The following is a 22,862-nucleotide window of genomic DNA, read 5'->3' as shown; positions in this document are numbered from 1 at the left end:
ATTCACTCTCCACACTTTCTTGTACCAGTATGTAGTACTATAGCAATTTTACTACGGTGGGATATCTATCGCATGCAATGTAAAATAGAACAACAGCGTGTCGAGGAAACAACAGAGACAGAAATCCTCTGTATCTTCTTCGATCTGGAACTAGAAAAGTTCGATAGTGACTAGATAACGACGCTATAGACGACGAATAATCGTATTAAATCGTGCTAGATCTATTACTTGTATTATCGGGAACATTCCAACCTTTGGATCAATATTCGAGTCAGATTTAAAGTAGTTCAACAGATCCGAATGGTACTAGTCGTATCCCGGCTTGGATATTGCCGGACAAAATGAAACGTTCGACATCTGTCGACTCACGATTTGCTATCGATTGCGAAAACAACGTTTCCCCGAGCGAGGAACTTGTTCGTCCGGAACAGTTTCGCGCCATGTTCCCGCCGAACGTCAAGTATTTTGCGCAGCTCGACTCGATAACGGTCTCACCGCACACGAGACAGATTTTACTGTCAACTTTGCAATAATACCTAAGCAATTAGAAGCGGAAATCGTGTAGTTTGTCGGAGCGGGTTGCGACACGTTGCCCGAGCAACGTGTCTCCCAATCTTGCTATTCGAGTTCTACAATGTTGCGCGACAATCGACTCCGAACTTCTGTAACTAAAATTCGATTAAAATGGATGAAACGTTAGGCAGAATGTCGAAGTCGGAATTAACCCTTTGCCGTACCATTTTCTTCACAGTTATTGTCGAGAAATATTAGGAATTTTTCAATAGTTTCTCAGAGGCCAGAGAATATTAATGTTTATCCCGTGCCAGAGTTTTACCCGAGTGCTTAATTATTAACGAGAGAATAGTTCACGTACATACATTTAGTAAATTCAATCGAAACAACAGGACATTCAATCAAAATCCTCTAATCCGCATCAAGAGGAGAGCTCAGATAACGTGCAGGAATTCGGGCGAGATTTATCGGCAATCAATCTCGCGATACGGATCACTGCAGGTATGCCGAGTACCCTGCGCAGCCTTTTTATCGGGCCTCGTCCTCGAGAGGTTTTGGTGTCGCGGCGAAGGAAATTTCCGATCATGTCCGACCTCTCGCATCCGTGGCGAGCTGCGCTCGTCCAGTGATCTAATCGACACGATTTGCGGCCGACAAAAACGTGGGGCGCGCGGGGAAGAAAAAGCGGGAAAACGGTCGCGGCCTGAACGAATCTCGATCCACGGTGTTACAGAGTCCGCGCTAGATATGTCCCATATGGGAACGTTTCCAAGTGTAACACGTCGATTATAACGAGATTTTAAAGAACTATGGTATACTATAAAAAAAGTTTAGTTGTTTTACGCCCTCTGGTTCTCGAGATACCTAAAATGGTTTCCAGCCTTGATTTTCGGGGATGTAAAGAATTTCTTTCAGCGAAAAATATTTTTCAAGAATTTTTCAAATATTTTCCAGCGAACTGTATTATATAAAAATGTCACGCGAATCATTTTGGCGTGTTATGGTTGGAAACGTTTCCCTGTCAGCTGGGATTGCCATAAAGGGGCAATTCGATCGGTCAACGTTACGTCGCAGCGCGGAAACTCGTGACACCCTTTTTGTCGCCGTCTCGCTTTCAACCTACGCTAACTATTACAACAGGTTCTCGGTTACCTGACCTAATCGTGAGAACGTTCCGATAGTAGAGCGTTTCATACACGGCGTTCTATACAATCAAGATCCTTGTCAATTTTCGCAATGATTTTGTTTTACCAAATGAGAGATATTTCATATAAGAGAATGAAATATTACAGTAAATATCAAAGAATACAATAATTACAGTGTAAAATAAATCTGTCAGTATAAAAGGAAATAAGAGCTAGTAAAAATTTTAGAAATACGTGTGTACGTATTTAAAAAATAAATATACCTTTTGTACATTAATGTTAGGAAACCAGTGAGGCGTCTTTCCAAACGAAATTTGTATATTTTTAGTTGAAATGGTTGTCAAGGCTTTGCAACAAAATAACATGCGTCGGTTAATTACATAACATAACAGTTGAACAAATATTTATTATATTAATTATAAGCCTAAAAAATCTGTTTTCACGGTTTCGAGTTAGTCGATCGAGTTAATAGTTTGCCGAAGCAAAATATGTTGACGCGTTGTCTACGCATCGAACACTGCAAATTTCAGGTTTAGGATGATAATTGCGCTTTAAATCCTCTCGCGTTTCGAAAACCGCATGCTTTAGCACTCGGTCTATCATCTCGAAAACTCATTTTGAAGTCTGGACAAATATTTCCATCACGCAAGTGCGAATAACGCGGCGGTTAACGCGATTTGTAATGACCGCGGGGCACCGCATTTAAGTGCATTAACATTTTACGCAAATCTGTACTATACATATAACACCGTTCTATTGGCAGAGGACAATTTTTGGATACTTAACACTCTGACTGCCACGCTGTAAACCACGAACATTTCATAAAATTGAAATAGTATATTGAATAAAATCGAGATTGAAAAATTAAGCTGTGTGATGAGAATTATTTTTAGAAAATTGGAAAGACATAGTAGATTATAATGTAATAGATTATATACATATACATGTTTATATTACAGTGTACTGTATCTCCTTAATTTTTCAAAAATAGTATAATAAAATTAAAAAAAAATAGTATAAATATATTATAGATTATAATAGATATATGTATTAGACATATTACAAATATATATCTGCAGCAATGACAATATTAAATATCAATGCGAGATAGTACTATGAATTCGTAGACTTATAGACCGCGACCTTTAAATGTTAATAATACGTTCGGCATTTTCTGAATGGAACTCATTGTGGGTTTTAATTTACATCTCACCGCAATTCACTGTTGCGACATTTCCCGTAAGGCAACGATATCTTTTGTTCCGGACAAAATTATGATTAATTATCGCACTTTAGAAGTCGTTGAAAATAAGTAACCCTGACATTCCTGTCTCACTGATACATTGTTACAATTAATTCTCAGCTAGGCGCGGCGGCACTACATTGCAGAATCAGAATCACATGTTCGCCGGCGCTTTTATACATATCTACTTACGGATACAGTTGCGTTCATTCAATTGCATTGTAATTCAATTACTTACTACTTATACAGATTCAAACAAAGGATTTGAAAATTGATGTTTTTAAAAGTTGACAATTTAAAACGTGCTTCCGTGCTTAGAATTTTGTCGATTATTTCCGCGAATAAACTCATGCATTATTTGAGGCTGGGTAACATAAATTACCTGCGGATGATTTTTCAGTAATTTTTCAAAATCGAATCTCATTAATTTTTCATTGCTTCCAAAAATTTCTGAGCCGACTCGGCTCGATAACGTAAAACGCGTGCGCGCGAAACTAAGAAGCACTCTGGCACGCCAATAGCGAACGTAAACATTCAAACAACGATATATGTATAGGATGTGTTTCATAAACGTCGTATTTCGCCGGTATGGCACCGTTCCTGGTCCCGAAATAACGCGGATTTTCTAAAATCGTAACAGTTCATCCATCACTTTCTAAACTCTCCGCGAGCCGTTCAATTTAGACCGATCATCATCGATTCCTCTTCGATGATGCCTTGTTTCGCGTAGATACAGCAGATCAATCTTAACAATCGACTGCCGCATACCATAGTTTGATTGCTTAATGATTAAAACGTTAGCGTGCACGTCATGAAATACGTCGACGTTGGGTCGCGAATTTTATGGATTCCTGAGACGAACGAACAGATCAGATAGGAGACTCTGTCAAAGATATTGTAACTTTTTTTTATAATATATTGTTAAGGTTAATTTAAGTATTAAATAATTACGGATACTTTAGATGTTTCAATCGTTACGGATACTTTAAATGTTTCAATCATTATGAATACTTTAGATGTTTAAATCATGACGGATACTTTAGTTATTTAAAGCACTACGGATACTTTAGTTATTTAAATCACTACGGATACTTTAAATGTTTAAATCGTTACTGCGCTTCCGGTACTTAAAGAAATCCGTGATCATTATTCCAGCATATTTGCAAAATCGATTTGTTCTTTTATTCACAGAAAAATCAGAAATCTTTGCTTCTCAAGACGATCATTTTGGGCTATCAACGATTTGTTCCGCGCCTCGGATGATGAATCACGTCGCTGTTTTGATATCCGTGACAGCTAAATAATGCTGAATTCGCGGCAGTGTGCAACAATCTGCTCGCACAAGGTCTGGCGAAATTAAAATAAGCGAGATGAATCAGTGAAAAATTGTCAGCTCGCAGATCAGATGACACACAACTCGTCCAGTTTTCCAGTTCAGCGAATTTCGTTTCCTGCACTAAAGTAGATTCCAAAGTTCATGGACTTGTCATTGCAAGGCGTAGGCGAATCACAAAACCAAACTTCGGGTTTGATGCACCTCTAATAGAATTGAATAAACGAAATATAAAATAAAGTTAGAGAGAATTTAGAAACACTATGTCGTTCGAGTATTAAAATATGGTCAGTAAGGTGTTTGAGTAAAATTATATGAATTTCTATTGTTATTAAAACTTATATTAAAATCTTATTTCATCGATACCATCTCATGTAATGGATTAAATTGAGACATCGTCTTAAGACACAAGCCGTCCAAAAAACATTAATTGTAGAACGTAAGTCGTTCAGACCTAAAATGGACGTAAAGTGGACGTCCTTAGAACGTCCAGTGCTTATTGGGTATCGATTTCTCTCGAATCAGAACTTGTCGCGAGCCCTAATCGAGTCAATCGAGTCGGAAAGGCGAAGAGGGACACAGTGGAGTATCATCGAGAAGCTTGAAGCGGTGGGAACGGTGGAAAATTTCTGTTAATTAGAAACACTTGTCGGACGGGCGTCAAAGCGGTGCAACTAGAAAATCGTCGAGCCAATAGGTGAACTAAATCTAGCCGAGTCGGTGCTTCTGGCTTCTTCCTAGTGCACGTGGTTCCGAACCGCGAATTCCTGAGGCCCGAGCAGGGCGCCGCGTTATCGGGGAGGTCCCGGCGTCGCGAGGCGTCGCGAGGCGTCGCGACGACGACGACGGCATCGGCATTGTCGGAAGTTTCGACGCAAGAAATATCTGGCATTGGCTATTTTCGAGTGGGCGCCCGTTTATACGCGTGTATGGGCATAGGTCGCGACCAATCGGGCCGCACCGCGTGTCGCTCGACAGCCGAATTATTTATAATGCTGTGTCGCTGGTTTTGTTGGACGGCTCCCCGAACGAGACACAAGCCGTCGAACCACGTGCGTCCTACGAAGATTCTTGTTCCATCGATTGATCGATCACGATCGGCGGCGTGTACGTAGGCGAAAAGAGAATAATGAACTTGGGCTTGGATGCGCACCGGATACCCGGATTACGCAATCGTTTCGCTGTTGCGAAACCAAAAGCACGTGCATAGACTGAGGGTCCCAGTTATACCGACACACCAGGCACAATTTTTCGTTCACCTATAGTAAACCCTCTTACGAAGGACTTAGTGAAATATTGATTTCAGTAAAGAAATAATTCATTTCTGGAAATCGCGTGCAGCAGTATTACGAACAGCAACGATTTATTATTGGTGACGAAAAAATTACGCGTACATCGACAGATCAATGTTAAATACTCCCAGACAACCGAGCTTTACTCCTGATCCCGTTTCATTATGCGATTTTGCTGATCATTGAATTGAAATGGTAATTTATTCGTTGAAATGATCACGCTGGCGTAACAGAGACCCGGAACGGTTCACAATAACGGTTGTCATAAGAGTACCGAGAAACATGATTCGTGTTAAGAAGCACATTAAAGGGGTAATTGAGTTAAGAGCATAATTCGTGCCCTTTGACATTGTAATCAGCCAAATAAATCGCTATGAATCGAAGAATGGCCCACTAATTTATAATTGCAAGCTTATTCTTCTCTGTGCTACTTGTTAGCGGCACAATCTTTTTATTTCCCTTCGCTGCTATTTCGAATTGATAATAAACAATCCCCCTCGTTCGCTTCTCGCGTTAATCGTCTATTCCAAATGGGCGTGCTTAATATTCTTGTTATCGCTACATCGACTGCTGTTTTAAAATTATATTTAAAAATATTAAGAAACCGAAGTATTCCTAACATTATAATTAATTATTTATATCTGAATTGCTCGCCTTAACGCGGTAATAAATTAAATATGTCTTAATTTGTTTGCCTTCACGCAGCAATAAATTAAATAATAGTATACATTTTTTAAATTAAATAATAATAGTATGCATAACAAATAAGTAGTATCTTTAATCGTATAAAAATGTTTAGAAACATTCGCGCGTTGTCAGATAGGGGTTGTCGGTAGTAGCTGAGCTATCTCAAAATGGCGATCAAGCATTTCGAGCCGCTCGTTCGTGTTAAACGCGGCACGATTACGATACGTGGAAAGAATTGTTTTACTTTATTAGATATAACGTTTATCCGATTAAGCTTGTCGTGATGCGTGGGCCGTAATTACGAATTAGTGTAACACCTAAACCGGTCGCCGGTCCTTTTCGACTCGTATGAATGACACCTGGTACAATTGAGCGCTTCCTCGTTACGAAATTCACGACCTTGCGCGACGAAACGATTAGCAGACGTCGAACGTGTCGTTCTGTTGCCTGTACGATGACTGAATCGCAACTAAATATACCAAATGTTTCAACGTTCCCGAGGTGCTCGCTAATGGAACGTTGTCGGACTAGATCTCGTATATTTATGCAATAGTTGCGCAGACATCGGAATCGAATCGAAAGGAATCTAATTATTTTTCTTCCAGTCAGAATTCGATACGAGGCCCTCTGCGAGCCGTTTGTAGGCTTTAGGCACGTTTTACTAGCTAATTATATTTTGCTATCTTATCAGCATTGTTTCTTTCATTTAATTCTTCGAGGCACACAATTTTAAACAAAATAAAGACCCACGTTGCACACAATATACTGTTGTGAAAGGCAACCATTCACTGCGCCGCATTGTTGGCTAACCTCGATTACAACAATGTCAAGAATTTTTAATGACCTTCGACTTACGTGAATTTTTGTTTTCAGTTATTTATGCAGTTGTCGTCGATGCGTAGCATTTCCAATTTAATGGAAAACTCTAAGTAAAATATGAAACTGTACGACTACGAGTAACTTCAATGTCTCTAGGTGGTTTAAGGTATATTCCGCCGTACGTAATAAGCTAAACAAACGATGGGACAGTTTTCAATCCGTTTAACCCCAAGAGATTAAAGAAAGGAGGCTATCGGTAATGTTTTCGCAGGCTCTGTAATTTTTTCGCAGGCTCTGTAATTTTTTCATGGCCTTCGCATTTTTTATAGACCGTGGACGCTAGATTAGATAATTAGACGGCGGATATCAACACGGTTCGCATACCAAACGATCCGATAAGCCCGGGATCGATACATTCTGCACGTACTATATGGCATTTCTAGAAATGCAAATATTAACACTAGAAGAGCAAACCGCATTTTCTTCGGCCGAGAAATCGTTCTTTTGTAGATAAACGTGAGACCGTTTCGACGATAACAATTTTTGAAGCTCCGTCGACGATAAATCCCAATCGCCACGTGGTTCTAGCTTGCTCGGAAGTTATCGGCGGATTTGATTAAGCTAATTACCCATCTCGCGGAGAAAGTAACGAGACGATTGGGTAATGTTGCGTGACACAACCCTGGCGGATGTCTATCGCAATATCGTCGAACGCGGAGATAGAGGAACATGGTGTAACTTGTCCTGATTTACGCATTCGCGGGACATTCTCCGTTGTATATGCGTACGCTCCCCTCCAAAAGTATCAGAATACCTGGCAATTTAGCATTAATTGTTATTTTTCATTCAGTTTATGTAATACTTAGTATTAAGTTTCATGACATCGCATTGTACAAGTACACATGAAATTCGAACTGTTCATTAATTGTACAATTGAGCCGCCCAGTGCACACATCGATTAACTCCACTTTTTGAAAAAATCTTAAATTTAAGTGTCAAAGCACTTGGTATAGTCATAACTTTCCTGAACAATAAAGATTAACACCATTAAACGGCAAAATTTTTTTTTTCTTTTTTTTTTGGCTATTCTTTCTTGTTAATTTTATACATTAAATAATATTAATTTTATACATTAAATTATACGTTAAATGAAAGCTATATCTGTATTTATTCATTCTACATTATATATGTGAATCTATGTTATAACAGGAGTTTTAAAAATCAATGTACATCATTTCATCGCGTTTCTCGACTTTTTGTTTTATGGAGTTAGTCGATGTGTGCACTGAACGGCTCAATTAGCTTAACAATTTATTGCATCTTTTTCTAGCGAGAATTGGTCCAAAGTTCAAAGAAAAGTATACCGTGCTAGGCCGAAGTTAGTCGAATAATTAATTAAATAACGCGTTGGATATATCGGTGGCAAGAAAACTTAATTTTCTTTTATAAGACTCGCACATCATTTTTATTATAATTGTCCTCGTTTTGTCCTCATTTTGAAGGAAAGGCTCGCACACAGGAAATATATATCTGTGCGACTTTTTCTCGTTCGAATAACTTAAACGTTCCATGAATTTCATTCGCCGCGCATCGTATTACCAACGCGTTGAAACGCGAGCCTGCGTTGTCATAACTTATGTACCAACAATGTCATGAAACAGTAGTGGTATAGTAATAATTATGCGCACAATGTTGCAATGAAATTGGCACGTACAGTATGGATTCAAAGAAGGCAGAAAGAGTGATTCGCGCTAACTGTTAGAGCTTACAATTGTAGTAGATTATAGTAATGGAACGTTCTATCCATTCTCATTCTGGTTCACTCATAATCAATGTTTTGTCTACGTATTGTTGGTATGTGGACCGCAGATTTGATGTGTTTATAGGAAAAGCGAATAGGCGAAGTAGAAACTATACTAGGCGAATCTAATTACATTATACCTAACTAATATAGTTAATATTAGGGAAATCTGATGACTTTTTGTTGTGTGCGATTGTTTTGCGATTATTTATCAATTTATTATTCAAATATCTTTTCTTTTTTGAAAGATTTTGTCTCCGTATTTCAATTTTTAACGATATTGATAAATTATGCGATTTTATTAAATTACTGTTAAATTACTTATCGTTAAATTGCGTTAGTATTAAATGACGTAAATGTTAAATTACGTTTCTGTTAGATTACGTAAAGAAATAATTAACTGTACGTGCCGCCGGGATCGTTAAAAAAGGCAACGTGGAATTTGTTTTTGTTTGCCTGGGAAGTATTGTCACGCGAAAAGATTCAGTTACCGGATGTTGAAATCTCGTATCCGCAACATAGATTTCTTTAAAGCTGTTCGACGGTCTCTCTTTCAAACAGTAGGCGGGTTTTGTCAGCACTGTTATTGTTTCACGCTGGATAACATAATAAAATTATTCTTACTGGTCAAAAGCGGATCGTTTCAACGTAACAGCGGCTACGGTTCTGTCGAAACTTTCGCTCGTTTCAACGCAATGGTCGCTCAACACCGAAAAGATTGCACAAAATCGAGAGGCGATCTATTGTAGATGTATTCAATGCAGATAATCGAAGTTGCTCAACGTTCCGTAATTTAGTCAATTCTGCGCTCGTTATGCCGGTAGGAAAGTGAAATTTTTCTTTTTTAGAAGCTCGGGTTCTTTTTTAGAAGTCAGTCTCGCGATGGAGATTTCTAGTAATAAACTGTTAGGTATGAACGTTCACCCGTTCCTTTAACCCCTTGCCGTACTTTAGCGAGTCAGATGGAGATTTGATGGAGATTTATAATAATAAATTATAATTGGTTTATGTACGAATGTTCATCCGTTCCTTTAAGTTCGAATCAAATTTTATTCTCTCGTCACAGAGATATTTAAACATTCGGGTAGATTCAAGCACGCGACAAATATAAAATCCCTTCTATTCTAAGAAATTAGCGGGATTGCAAAAATGTTAGTCATAGTAATTGTAAAGAAAATGGTACGGCGAGGGGTTAAGTAGAAATCAAATTTGATTCTCTTGCCACAAATATTTAAACGTTCAAGTAGACGTAGACGCACGATAATTACAAAATTCGTATCTTTCTAAGAAATTCGTGTGATCGAGAAAATCCTAATTATATTAACTGTAAAGTAAATGGTACGGCAAGGGGTTAAAGACCCTTGTTATTCCCGAATCTCGAGCTACGTGAAGAAAATCGTACACTACGTGAGTCATGTCTAACGCGGTCCGTGATGGAATTCAGTTAATCGCAGCTGACGCGCGAGGGGCAAGAGGAGGAGGGGGGAGGAGAACGCGACGGGCAGCGTTCAGCAGTGGGTGACGAAGGGGTTGACGATTAGATTCAGATGCATGCTTCACGCGATTCGATATGAAACGAATCAGCGGGCGCGCTTATCGTTTGTCTCCTGGTTACGCCGGGAACGAAGATTACGTATCTTAATGCCTTAATAAACGCGTTATCTAGTCGGAAGCTTTTTTCGCTTAGAACCGGCGCGGGAAACTGGTTGAAACAGAATCGCGTGCGCCAGACGTGCGATAACACGTGTCAATCGGCTGATTAATTTGCCGCTGAACCAGCGGTCAGCGGAAATACGTGCAAGTCACTTGTCTTCGCTGTGTCGTCCGCGAACAATGAGGAGTTTCATTGCTCGGTCGATGCCGTCGAAACGTTTCGTTTTAAAGGTCGAGCAGGAATTTTTAGAATAACGATAACGGATCAGGAAAAACAAATGCCAGGGTGTAAGTTTCCACTGTTTTAATTCCATCATCTTATCATCTATAAAATTATTGTTTTTAAACTGTAACGTATTTAATATTGTTTTATAAAAATATATTTGCTGTAACATTTCTCTTTTTTCGTTTCTCATTTATTTGCTCGCACTTTCCTCAATTGTTGTATTTATGTATTGTATCAAAAAGGGATAATCCCTTTCACGCTAAACTTATCAAATAACCGGCTTCACATTTGTGATTCCATAATTATTAAAATTGTAAAGCTGGTTCGATTAAAAATCGTTGAGTATATCTCTTTATGCAGGAGCACACTATCATAAAAATTGTGGAATACTGAAATAAAGTAAATCTTGTAATTTTGATAAAGCGATGCTTGTTAGTCGATTTTAGACCTCGATAGCTTTAGTGCCAACTTATTCATCAAACGATTAAACGTCGTTACTATCATTGCTGTCAGTATTCTTTCTGCCGATTTTTCACAGTGTTTCCTGGATATTGTTAATACGCAAATTGTGTCTTTATATAACGTCTCGCCTCTACGACGCGCGAAACGACATTCCGAAATGTTGCAACTTCTTCAGAGATACACAGCATAATTACCATCGATTATTCCAAGATATTGATCGATCATTATCAATCGTTCGAGAGGCTAAAATTTAATTGACATTGACGATCTCGTTGAAAGTGCGTTCATTTGTACAATTTTCCGATCAGATAATGAGTAATCTATTTAACGAGCTGTTATGTTTCTCTCGGTCTTTTGATATTCGTTTTTTTTTTGGAAAATTACAACGACGCGCGATCCGTCAACGTTTCACTTTATCTTCGTTGTCGCGCGTTGTTTCTCATTTAATTACTATTTTATTTCGTATAAAAAAGCTCGTTGCAATCAACCGTACTTTTATGACAAATAAAAACTGTCCGCATCGATTGCAACAGATATAAATCAAGTAGCATGTTTTTCCTTCCTCTAATAACTTTAATACATTGTTAAAGAAAATTATAGCTCAGACAAATCTCGGATAAAAATTAACAGTGACGTTTAAACGAAAAAGGTATATCGATTTATTTATTTTTCCAGCAGTAATTTGCATGTGAAATTGAACAGCGTGAAACGGTGATTAATGTTTTCGCTTTACGCATTGGAATTGTTGTACCATTTCCTGTAAAATAATAGGGCTTCTTCGAATCACGTTTTTTTGCCAAATGTCCCGGTAATGAAATAGAGCAGCGATATAAATACAACCGGCTCGTGAGGTCATCGGAATCAAACGATAGATAGATAGTTCGCAATTGTTGCAGCTCGTGGCACGCGTGCACGTGGTTTTCTCGCGGGTATCCGCGGCTGTCCGCGAACAAGTTGGATGCACCGTACGCGGCGATCACGTCCCGATTACTTAAGAGAAGTCAATCAATGTACACGCGCTCGCCTAGCTGGCCTTATCGGCTCATTTCGCGTTATTGCAAACGCTTTCAAGCATCGCCGAATGACAACAACGGAATATTACAAGCACGTCAACGTGGATGAATCGATCGTCGCGAATAAATTTCGCCTGAACGCGGTTCGACGGGCTTCTGCTTATGTAAATGTTAACGTCCGCCAGATCGTTTCGCTGTCACTGTGCTATTCACCGTTTATACACCTAGCAACGAGATCGAACGACTTTTACACGTTCATTACTAGACTGCGGTGAAAACAGAAGCACCTAAAAATCTCGTCGCACTATTTTTAACACTTTAAAAATATTTAGAAAGAGAAATACAGCTTGGTATGATTTAATCATCGAAAGCTAAATTAAAAGTTTTATAGAATGCAGTGGCGATTGTTGCAACCCTTTTGGACAAAAGCTAAGTGTCAATCTTTGGCACGAAGTAATAAAAAATCAAATGAAATGTTAAATTAAATATGATTTAATAATATTAAATCAGCCTAGCATATAATTGACTTAAAGCATATAATTGAATGCAGCAAACAGGGCCTCATATTTAAATAGTTACATTAGCGAGGACGCGTTAAATTAAAAATCTGTAAGCAGTGTTTTAAAGTAAAGATTCCAAGCTTTAATTTGAAAGTAAGATCATCATTCTACGACGATCTCTTGCGCAGTTATCGTCGATCGAAGTTGGCCAAATTTTTTTGAGTCACTGCGACTGATGCGATGATTCTAGCGTTAGACGGACGTGGAAAATTCCCATTTTCCATAAAAAGATCCACGCTCTAGCGATTACTTTCCCACCGATTGTTCCAGTTTCTCCGAATCGCGTCGGTTCTCGAGTCGCGAAAAATCCGCTTGTCTTCCCCGCGAACGGTCGTTGATGGGGGACACGGTTTGCCAACAGCGGAATAATACAGCGCGGAAATCGGAGGGAAACCGTCGGACAGATGGCCGGTCACGTTTCCGTGGGAAACTGGATTGCCCGGCCCGCGAATTGAACTCCGCGCGACCTTAATTCGATCGGCCGTCGTCGGCCCGATACGAACAGCGAGACACAACAAATCGTCGTTGAAATTTAACCCTTCGCAGTCGGAGCCACTTTTAAGTGGAAATCCAAGATATTTGTTTTTAGCTCGTGGTGTTGCCATTTCGTATAGCTTGGAGCTATTTATATATTATATAATTGCATTTCGCGACTCGTGCAACAGTTAACAGCTCTTAACAATTCTCTTTATTTTCTTTCTTCTAATTCTAAATATAAATGAATATGATAAAAATTATTTTGAAACGTGGCATGATCATTTTTAGCGGCGCCTTAGAGTCGCCACTCGACCGCAAAGGGTTAAGTAACGCGCACAAAGACATAGCGCTTTTTATGATATTCCGAGAAACAATTTTCTTCATTCGATGAATGATTAACAGCCGGGCACTTTATCGATGGAGATCACGTTATCATTCGAACGAACTATTAATCTATTACGGCGAAATCTACGTTAATCTCGATCATTTCGAGGAACTGTAGAAAAGAAACGATTGATCCGATAGATCTTTTGAGGAAATCTCCTGCATGAATGTATGGTATACAAGATATTTTTTCTTTTTCTTTGCCACTCGAAGTAAGAACAAAATTCAGAAAGAGTATTCTCTTTAGAGATAGTAAATAGTATACATGCCAGTAAATAGTACACATGTCAATAAACGGTACACATGTCAGTAAACATAAACAACGCTCATTTATTCCCACAACGAGAAAAATGTGACTAACGCGTGGTTCTAGCTTATTCAATCATCGAAACAGGAATTCGAGTTTCCTGTTTCCAATTATAACGTTAATTTCTCGGTGCATCGTCATCCTTGCAGGAAAACTGTGCAAATAATGCTGTTCTCGCAAAGGCAATTATCACGATACGATTAACATAAATAGTTTTCTATCAGGCGAAACGAAAATAGAATCTGTTTAGCCACTAATGCACGCGACCAATTACCGATTAAGTTCAACGGTTACATCACAGTTCGCGCGATTATGTATTAAAACATATGTGTAATTATTGTTGCAGATGGAAATGTACAACAGCCCCAGCATGAAGAAGAGTTCCATCCACGGTGACGAACTCACGCTCAAAGAGCCTCACAGGTAAATAAATATCTCACTTGTGGTTTACAGATTGTAAAAGATGCAATGCTTATTAAATTAATTATTTGGTTATCGATATTGTTATTAATTATCTCAGAGCTCTCATACCATTAAGACGTATATGCCATCTTTTGACGAACTCAAAGAGCCTCATAGGTAAATAAATATCTCACTTACGGTTTACAAATTGTAAAATATGTAATGCTCACTATTTCTGAAGCAGATTGTTAATTAATTGGTTATCAATATTGTTATTGATTATCTTAGAGCTATCATATCATTAAGACGTATACGTCATCTTGTATATGAATAAAAATGGTTTGGTAAAGTGTTGATATATTAGCACGTGATCTGATAGTTATCCCATAGAGGGTGAAATAATTATTGTAATCTGGAACATTTAAAAAACTTTAATCTTTGATTCGTATATTTGGGTCGCTGGTGACCCCGTATGAGCATTTAAAAAAAGACTCTCCATCGATGCGGAGAGTAGTGAAACGATCCGCTGCCTATATTTTAGCGATCAGTGCAATTTGGTTTGTTTAATTTAAGAACGTATATATCGCCCGGCTCAAGGATTATCACCAGTTTGAAAATATATCCCAAGGGAAATCTAAAAATAATGTTTTCTCGGATTATCTGTCCGGCGTTTCTCCATCGAGACAGGAAGTAAAACTCGCAGGCCTTACCGGCGCAGCTTAAGTGATCGGTAAACTGCGGATCTTTATGTGAAATCCGATTTCTCCGAAACAATTCAAAGAAACGCGAGGCCGTGTAGACATTTTCCACTTTTCGAAGAATACAACGAGCCCGATGCATAAAGGAACGGCATTCCCGACGCGGTGTAAACGCCGCGGCCGAAAGTTGAATAATCGGGCAAAATCGAGCGATTTGTTTACTCGGAAAGAAAATGGGGAGAAGTTAATGGTGGTTAACTTTTAACTGGAACTCGCGGCCCAAGAATCGACGCGTTCGCGTTCGACGATTGCCTTGTATTTATTTATGAGCTGATAATTTAACCATTACGTACTGGAAAATTCGTTGCACGCCGCGAAATAATTTACATACATTATATATATTACGAAAGGAAAACAGCTCGTTACATTGCTTGTAATGGAACCGTGACGGTAATAATAAGTCGATAATAATTCAACGGTGTTCATAAATTTTCTAAAATATTATTTTAAATTTATCTGCCATAAATGCACTGACGCAGTTAACAGTGCGCGTATAATGTGCAATAAATTGTGCTCCAGTCGTAAGTACATTTCCAGACAAAATTTGAAAAAGTTTATATATCTTTAGCATTCGAGAAAAATGTGATATTTTAACAAATAAATTACATATATTATAGCATAGTACATATTAAAGAGTACATATACTCAAGCATATAACACATTGCCAATATCGCAGTATCATTCCATTCAGATAAATAAGAACAATAACAAACAATTTAATTATTATAAAAAATAAAATGAATATTATTGTTGACAAACACATTGATCCTACTTTAAAAAGGATCACTGCACTCAAGAACATTATGACTTCGTAGGTGAGTACAATTGAATCTTTTATCAACACTATTTTAAAAAAGGTATTAAAGATTAATTTTTTAAACATAGCCAGACAGTTTTATCGCCTAATGAATAATACCAAGCATCGGCTAGAACTGTATGGATCATCGTATCAGTTTGTTTTAGGAGTGGCACTCGCGTTAATTGCAGCGACTCTTTGCGAGATTCGCGAAAACTGGCGGTCCAGCGATCGGTTCGCGAACGAAAACTTGGCGATTGAAAAGCCGTGTTCCGTCCAGTCCCATCGACGACGCCGAAAATAGAGAGAGGAATAGACTGGTGGTATCGAATCGGAGGGAATTGCGAAACGCCTAAGTTCGCATACGTTTTCCTCGCTTCGATAGCGCTAAGAGCCGAGCCAAATGTGACGCGGCTATCGCCTTGGCACTCGGCGCGATTGTGCCTACATCTCTGACGCTCGACGAGAGGTATACGGCGACTGTTCGGATACCTTTTCAAACGGAATCATTATGGTCAAAATTAAACTAAATGCCTTAAAATTTTCTCTGGACACAGCGAGACTAATTTATTAGAGTATTATCGGAGTACTCTTCTCATTAATTTTGCTATTAATTAATTATTTATTTTCTGATTTTTCAATCAATACTCTTTAATATTATTAAATATATTATTAGATTATTATTAGATTTATTAATAGTTTAACTAAAAAATGTTCCTCGAAGATATTGCGATAAAACTTAAGAAACTAGCGTTTTTATCTCTTTGTTTTTATTATTCCAAGTAATAAATTTAAGAAAATAATTTTAATCGTTTTCTATTAAATTAGACCCACCATCATTAACAAAATAATACTACAAGGCAATTCTTCCAGTTTGAAAGAAATGATAGCGTTTTGAAAAGTGCCAGAATACATATATTATTATCGGGGTCGCTGTAAAAGCCGCGCGGCGCCTCGATTCGGGTTTTCCCGTTGATCATTTATCTTTTGGGACGACGATCGAACGGAGAACGTGTACTCATCGAAACGATCGGATTTTTCTCGCTCGTTAGCCGATGTACTCCTAACAATAAGTGGCCATCCATCGCGCAGTCGAGATTATCTACGGAGATTTATTAAACGCTCTGTCGGACGGACGGAAATTAGACTCGCAATCGCTGTTCGCGATTATGCGCGGCTTATCCGGATCTCTCGGGGGATCCACCCGGCAACAATGCGCGTCGTGAATTCGTAAGACCGGATTGCTCGGAATATTTCTTCGTGCGCGACCGCGCATACGTTGGTCACGTTCGACTCCGGAAAGTTGGTTGACATGTGCACCGACCCGGGCAACACGTGTGATTCACGTTTACGATTTAGATGGGGACTGGCATAATCGCAACGCGGATTTTACACCGAGGAGAAATTCACCTAACCGGTGTTTCGTGAAAACAATGAACACGGTACGGAATGATTTTTAGCCGTGTAATAATTTACTAATTGTTAGTCGATTCTATTATATTGCTATATTTATTTGTATTACATTTTTCACTATATTATCGATTATATTATATCATACCGTCCTTTCGTGATTACTCGTTACTGTATCGTTAGTTTTTAATTATTCATATTACGAAATTTAGTAATATCAATATAATTATTTAATAATATATTTACAGCAAAAAGAAGTTTTAGCGTTAAGTTGTTTATTTCATTTTTAATGTAATAAGTAACTATAAAGTGACGAGCGAATTTTGTTTCCGTTAGAAATGAAGAAAATGATCCATATTTTAACGGTTTGATTTCTATATATATATATTAATCATCAGGTTTCTGTAGTTTGAAAATTATCCGAACTCAGGTTCTAAATTGAGTCTAGAACGGGAACACGATATTATGTGCGTTTAATCTAATGTTTGCAGAAGGAATCACCTACGTTCATCTCGTATCGTCGTTACGGCCACACCCCGTATAGCGGCGGTTTCATGGATCACGCTCGAATCTTGCATATTTTCTGGACAGACGCGACAAGAAAATATTTAATACATTTACTCGAATATATATAAATAAAATATTTACTTACAAGTTGTTTTATATAAATAACCAATATTCGAAACAAATGTCTGTTTTCAATGACTTTTTGATTAACGAATTAATGTCCACTGTTTTACGATATCATGATTATTAATTAGTATACTCTATAATTTATTCGCAACAATATGTGTACAATGTATAATAGTTACAAATACACTGTTCAAGTGACGCTAATTGGTCATGAATCATGGAAATGCATTGCTCATTTAAAAGACATTGATCATTATGTCAATATTTGAATAAGAGATTAATTAAATGAGCATTAAAGTCGGAATTATCATTCGATTTTATTGTCTACATAGTATCTAAGATAAATGAAATTGATTAAATTGATATAAAGTTAGATAAAATGAAATAAACTTTGTAAACATATTTTCAAGGAAATTAAATGCTAAAGTGTGCTAATTAAAATACAATATCGTTATGTGCGGTTTCAGTGATTACTCAGGTTCAGCGCATGGAAATGATGAAATCCGGGTTAATTATAGTGACGGTTTCCTCGTACATGGCCGGTTTGCGAGGCGGCGTGGGTTTTAAAAGGAAAATCGGCCGCGACGGTCAAGGAATTATAAATAACGCGTGATAAAAGTTAAACGCCTCTACGTGTCCAACCGGGGGGAAGTGGTTCAAAGTTATTTGTTTGGTTCGAGAAAAGAGGTTCGTGACGATTTCAATGGCGGGGACCACCTTGTTTGAAAGCGTGTGTTCAAATTTCAAATTGAAAAATTGTGTTCCAACATCACGGTCTCTTCTCATTAACGCATTCAGAGTCCCTTGACCCAGGTACGATCCGAGAGGATTCACCAGATAGACTTAATTAGGTTCGCATGGTTAAGGATATAGTATGTATCCGAACCGTAATTAACATGGCAGCCATTTTGAACTAGAGAATTGCCGCGATATTCTCGGAAGAATATTTACTGTTGTCTTCAACAACTTATTAATTTTTTTATTACATGTACTGGTATCTGCACAATATGTTTAAATATAAATAAATGAGTAATTAATAGATAAGATATAATAAATAAATGATTAATATCTATTATTAATATAGGTATTTAGGAAAATAGAAATCGCGAGTGATTTCAACGCCACTGAGATTACTATAACGTGGATTTTTATGCGAAATGAGAACGTTTCTCATTAATTTAGAAATGGAAATTAATTTTCTTCGAAGTGTGATCGAAATAAATTACCTCGTTGCATGCGAGAAAGATGAGCTAATTAAAAGTTTCCATTTTTAGTAATTTTCCTAAGTGGCAAACAACGCAACGATGTTCCTAAACTCGTTCAATCTTCCTACCGTTTTAAATTGCTCTACCATAACAGCAGTGGTACAGTTAATAGCGAATTTATAATCAGCGAAAATTATGTTGCAATTATACACAACTGTATCCCTCTATCTGTATGCAATGTATCTGCGTTTTCGTTTTCTTCGGAGCAAATGTAACAGGAATAAGTGTTCTAAATCCTTAAAAAACAATTTTTTAGCGAACATTCATAAGCTGTTAATTACAAATATTTATCTGTTCCTTTAAGGAAGATTCAAATTTGATTCCCTTGTCACAAATATTTAAATATTGAACCAGATGCAAGCATAAAATAAATATAAAATTCCTTTTTCTTCTAAGAAATTAGATCGAAAAGATTCTAATCATAGTACATAGCTGTAAAGAAAATGGTACGGCAATGGGTGTTAACCTTTTGAAGCCATTTTAACTGAAAATCTGAGATCAAATTTTTATTCTACGTAACAAAGTGAACTTTTATGCATACGAAATTAATTCTTGTCACTCGTACCAATAGTTTCACTGTTTAACTATTTTTCAAATCTAAACGTTGTATAAAAATGATCTTGGGACGTGTTAGGACAATTTTAGTGGTGTCTCAGGGTCACCACTCGAGTGCAAAGGGTTAATTCTCGTCCATTCGATGTTAATTCTCGCACGACGTAATTTTCTTTATTAACATTTGCACCGTTGCGGCTGAGAATAATTTCGGTATCGGTCGGCGTTCAGTTGTTACGATGAGCGCGGTGAAAGTATAAATCCGTAGGGCGAAGGAGATCGCCGAACACGATCAGCGCCAAGGAGTCTACGGTAGAACGTAGAAGCCGAGGCGCGGTGTAATCGCGAATGTAAATTTTTCGAGCAACTGGTTCGACGTCCATGGGAAAATTTATGCGTAACTTTATACAGAAAGAGCCGGCAGGCAGAGCCCCGTATAGTCCAGTTGCAGTTGTTGCAACCGGTCTTGGGTTCTAGTAACGGAGATATCCCTACGATTATTTCAAATGTTGTTAGTGTCTTTACGTCACGTGCTCGCGATCGAGACAGACTTTCGTTCGTTCTATTTTTATTGCGGGCTGCGGACGCGGTTTCGTTATCAGAATGCGGAACTATTTCCTTTTTTCATAACAATCCACACGCCCGATAGATTTTTATCTTCGGTGCATGGTACACCTACTAATTCAAAAGGTATATTTGTTTGTGATGCGTTCATCGAATTGTTTGAAATTCGTGTAAATATTATTATTAAATATTAAATAGTAGATATTAAATATTAGATATTAAATATTAAATATTAAATAGTGGATATTAAATATTAAATATTAATACTTTTGAACGTGGTTCCAAAGTTTTTATTTCCTTCATGTTGGTCTTTAAATTATTTTAAGCTGTTGGAGAATGAAAATGTGTTTGCTTTCGCAGTAGTTTTTAGTTACACAGCGAATCGCAATTATATCCTTAATTATATATTTGTCTAAATATAATTACAGTATCTCCTTTATAACGAGTCCACGAGTGAAACGCAGTAAACAAAATTGACCCATTAAAGCAATTATTTTGTTAGAGATCGCATCTAATTGTCACTTTGAAGTACGAACATTACTACGATATTTACCAACAGTTTTTCTATAACTTTCTATGTTTACATTTGAGCATTTTCTTTTTACCAGGATCTTGTACCATGTATTAATCATTGCACCGCATCTAACGGAACGTAAATTATTTTACAGAAATGGGAGCACTTATGGGGCGTTCCAGTCGAAGGATCCCATTTTGGAGATCGAGAAGTCTGGAGACAAGGAAGGCGGAAGCAACGAGCATGGGATTTCCGTGAATCATCCGACCTCGTAAGTTGAATAACCTTAATACTCTCTCTCATCCGTTAGTTTCTTTGTCCTTTCCTTTCGGTTCGATCCGCTATGTGCTCTACCAATGTTCTACCATCGAGTTTAAACATTATACGATCGGTTTTTAACTGCAGTAGAACCTCGATTATCCGGACCAGTCTCGAAGACTTAAATGTTTGGATAATGACATGGTTTCTTAATTAAAAGAATAGCTGACATTTTTATTGTGTCGTATAATTCGTTTAGCTGTTATTCATCGCTTTAGATCGAATTGTTTATTACGCGACATGACACAACCTAACTAGCCGGCTATGAGCTGTGTAACGAATAAAATGAAAAATAAAATGAAAAATAAAATGAAAAATAAAATGAGAAATAAAATGAAAAATAAAATGACAGATATACTGGCAAATAAAATAAATAAAATGGCGAATAAAAAGACGAGTTCAACATACACGGACGATCGAATTAATCTATGGGAAACGAGAACAGTCCGCACGATATCTTGGTTACACAGACTGCAAGGAAAACCGTGTTTTACAATCTTTGCTCGCATGCGATCATGTGCGTGTACGTTTGTGCGCGGGACTACGTCGCCAGGCGACTCTTGCGGAGGATAGGTTCCGTTTTGCGGTTAAAACTCGCATGACACCGCCTACGGTCACTTTCTGTTGCTCATGAATACCCGGCGTTATCCTGCGAGCATCTTGATTTGTGTACAGGATGTTGGAAGAGATTCAGGGAACCGTGCTTACGGAGAAATCGAATTCAGTAATAGAGATATCGGTAAAATCGAATCGAATGATATCATGTCTGTGTATACATACGTTGTTCCTAGTCAAATGATTATTATCTTTTGTTTTTGTTATTTTGACCTTTAGAATATCGACCGAGATTTATTCATTGTGCACGGCTTAACCGTAAACATTAAGTATTAATTAAAGTGACAGTATTTCGATATTTTTTCCTTTTTTTTTGTTCTGTTGTTTTTCCTTTTTTCTCCTTGTTAGTATTTATTGGTATATTAAATCTTTCTATTTGTTATTATTTCTTCTATAACAAAAGGGTTTTCTGCCCATACACTTGTATAAATTATTTAATTACTCGTATAAATTATTATTAACATCATCATTAGTATTATTATTATTATTATTATTATTATTATTTTTAGTCAACTGTTTGGATATCTGGAAGATCATTATAGAAATATTCGAGTGACTCATGCTCTCGTAGTATCCAGTCAATTATTTCTCTAAAAATAAATTTACGCCAAGTACAATTTCATTCGGGGAATAGTGTTGCAATATTTCTCTGCCAACTATGAATAAATACATTGTTAATAATGGCTGAATAAGAATAGCATTTTCTTCGTAAAAGAAGAGTCAATTTTTTAATAATAGTACTGCACCTAATATTTCTTGCAATGTCGTAGGTGTGCGATAGGAACAATTATTATAATTTTTTTAAGCGTTTAATTATCGTTAGAGAGTGTTACGTAAATTCTTCGAACAGATTTGGAAGAATTAATTTTCTATTAGCGATGCCTATTTGAAAAATATAAAACATGATTTCACATTGCAATAAAGAGTAACAATGTTGATTTAAGGATCGAGTCCTTGCTATTTAATAACATGCAAATTAATTCATTTATGATGGTCGACTTCGTTACTGCAACGCGTAGATAGAATTATACAACATCTACTATTATTCATCGTTATTCATTATTATGAAATTTTATTTATTTTAAGCTTCTACCGCAACTGCACGCTGTTCTATGTTCAT

General features: G+C 37.4%; 1 protein-coding gene across 2 annotated transcripts in view; it reads left to right on the top strand.

The window, feature by feature from the left end:
* The window catches only part of LOC144472572 (proton-coupled amino acid transporter 2), a 41,130-nt gene that overhangs the window by 8,564 nt on the left and 9,704 nt on the right, over nt 1–22,862 (top strand). For both annotated transcript variants that reach the window (XM_078185784.1, XM_078185785.1), the window contains exons 2-3: nt 14,262–14,338; nt 20,964–21,080. In XM_078185784.1, the coding sequence (XP_078041910.1) occupies nt 14,262–14,338; nt 20,964–21,080 (194 nt within the window). The remainder of the gene's footprint in view (nt 1–14,261; nt 14,339–20,963; nt 21,081–22,862) is intronic.

This window comes from Augochlora pura, chromosome 7 (assembly GCF_028453695.1).
Source record: "Augochlora pura isolate Apur16 chromosome 7, APUR_v2.2.1, whole genome shotgun sequence".
In the NCBI taxonomy this organism is placed as follows: domain Eukaryota; kingdom Metazoa; phylum Arthropoda; class Insecta; order Hymenoptera; family Halictidae; genus Augochlora; species Augochlora pura.
The sequence above is the reverse complement of the archived record's forward strand: the minus strand, read 5'-3'. Positions and strand labels throughout refer to the sequence as shown.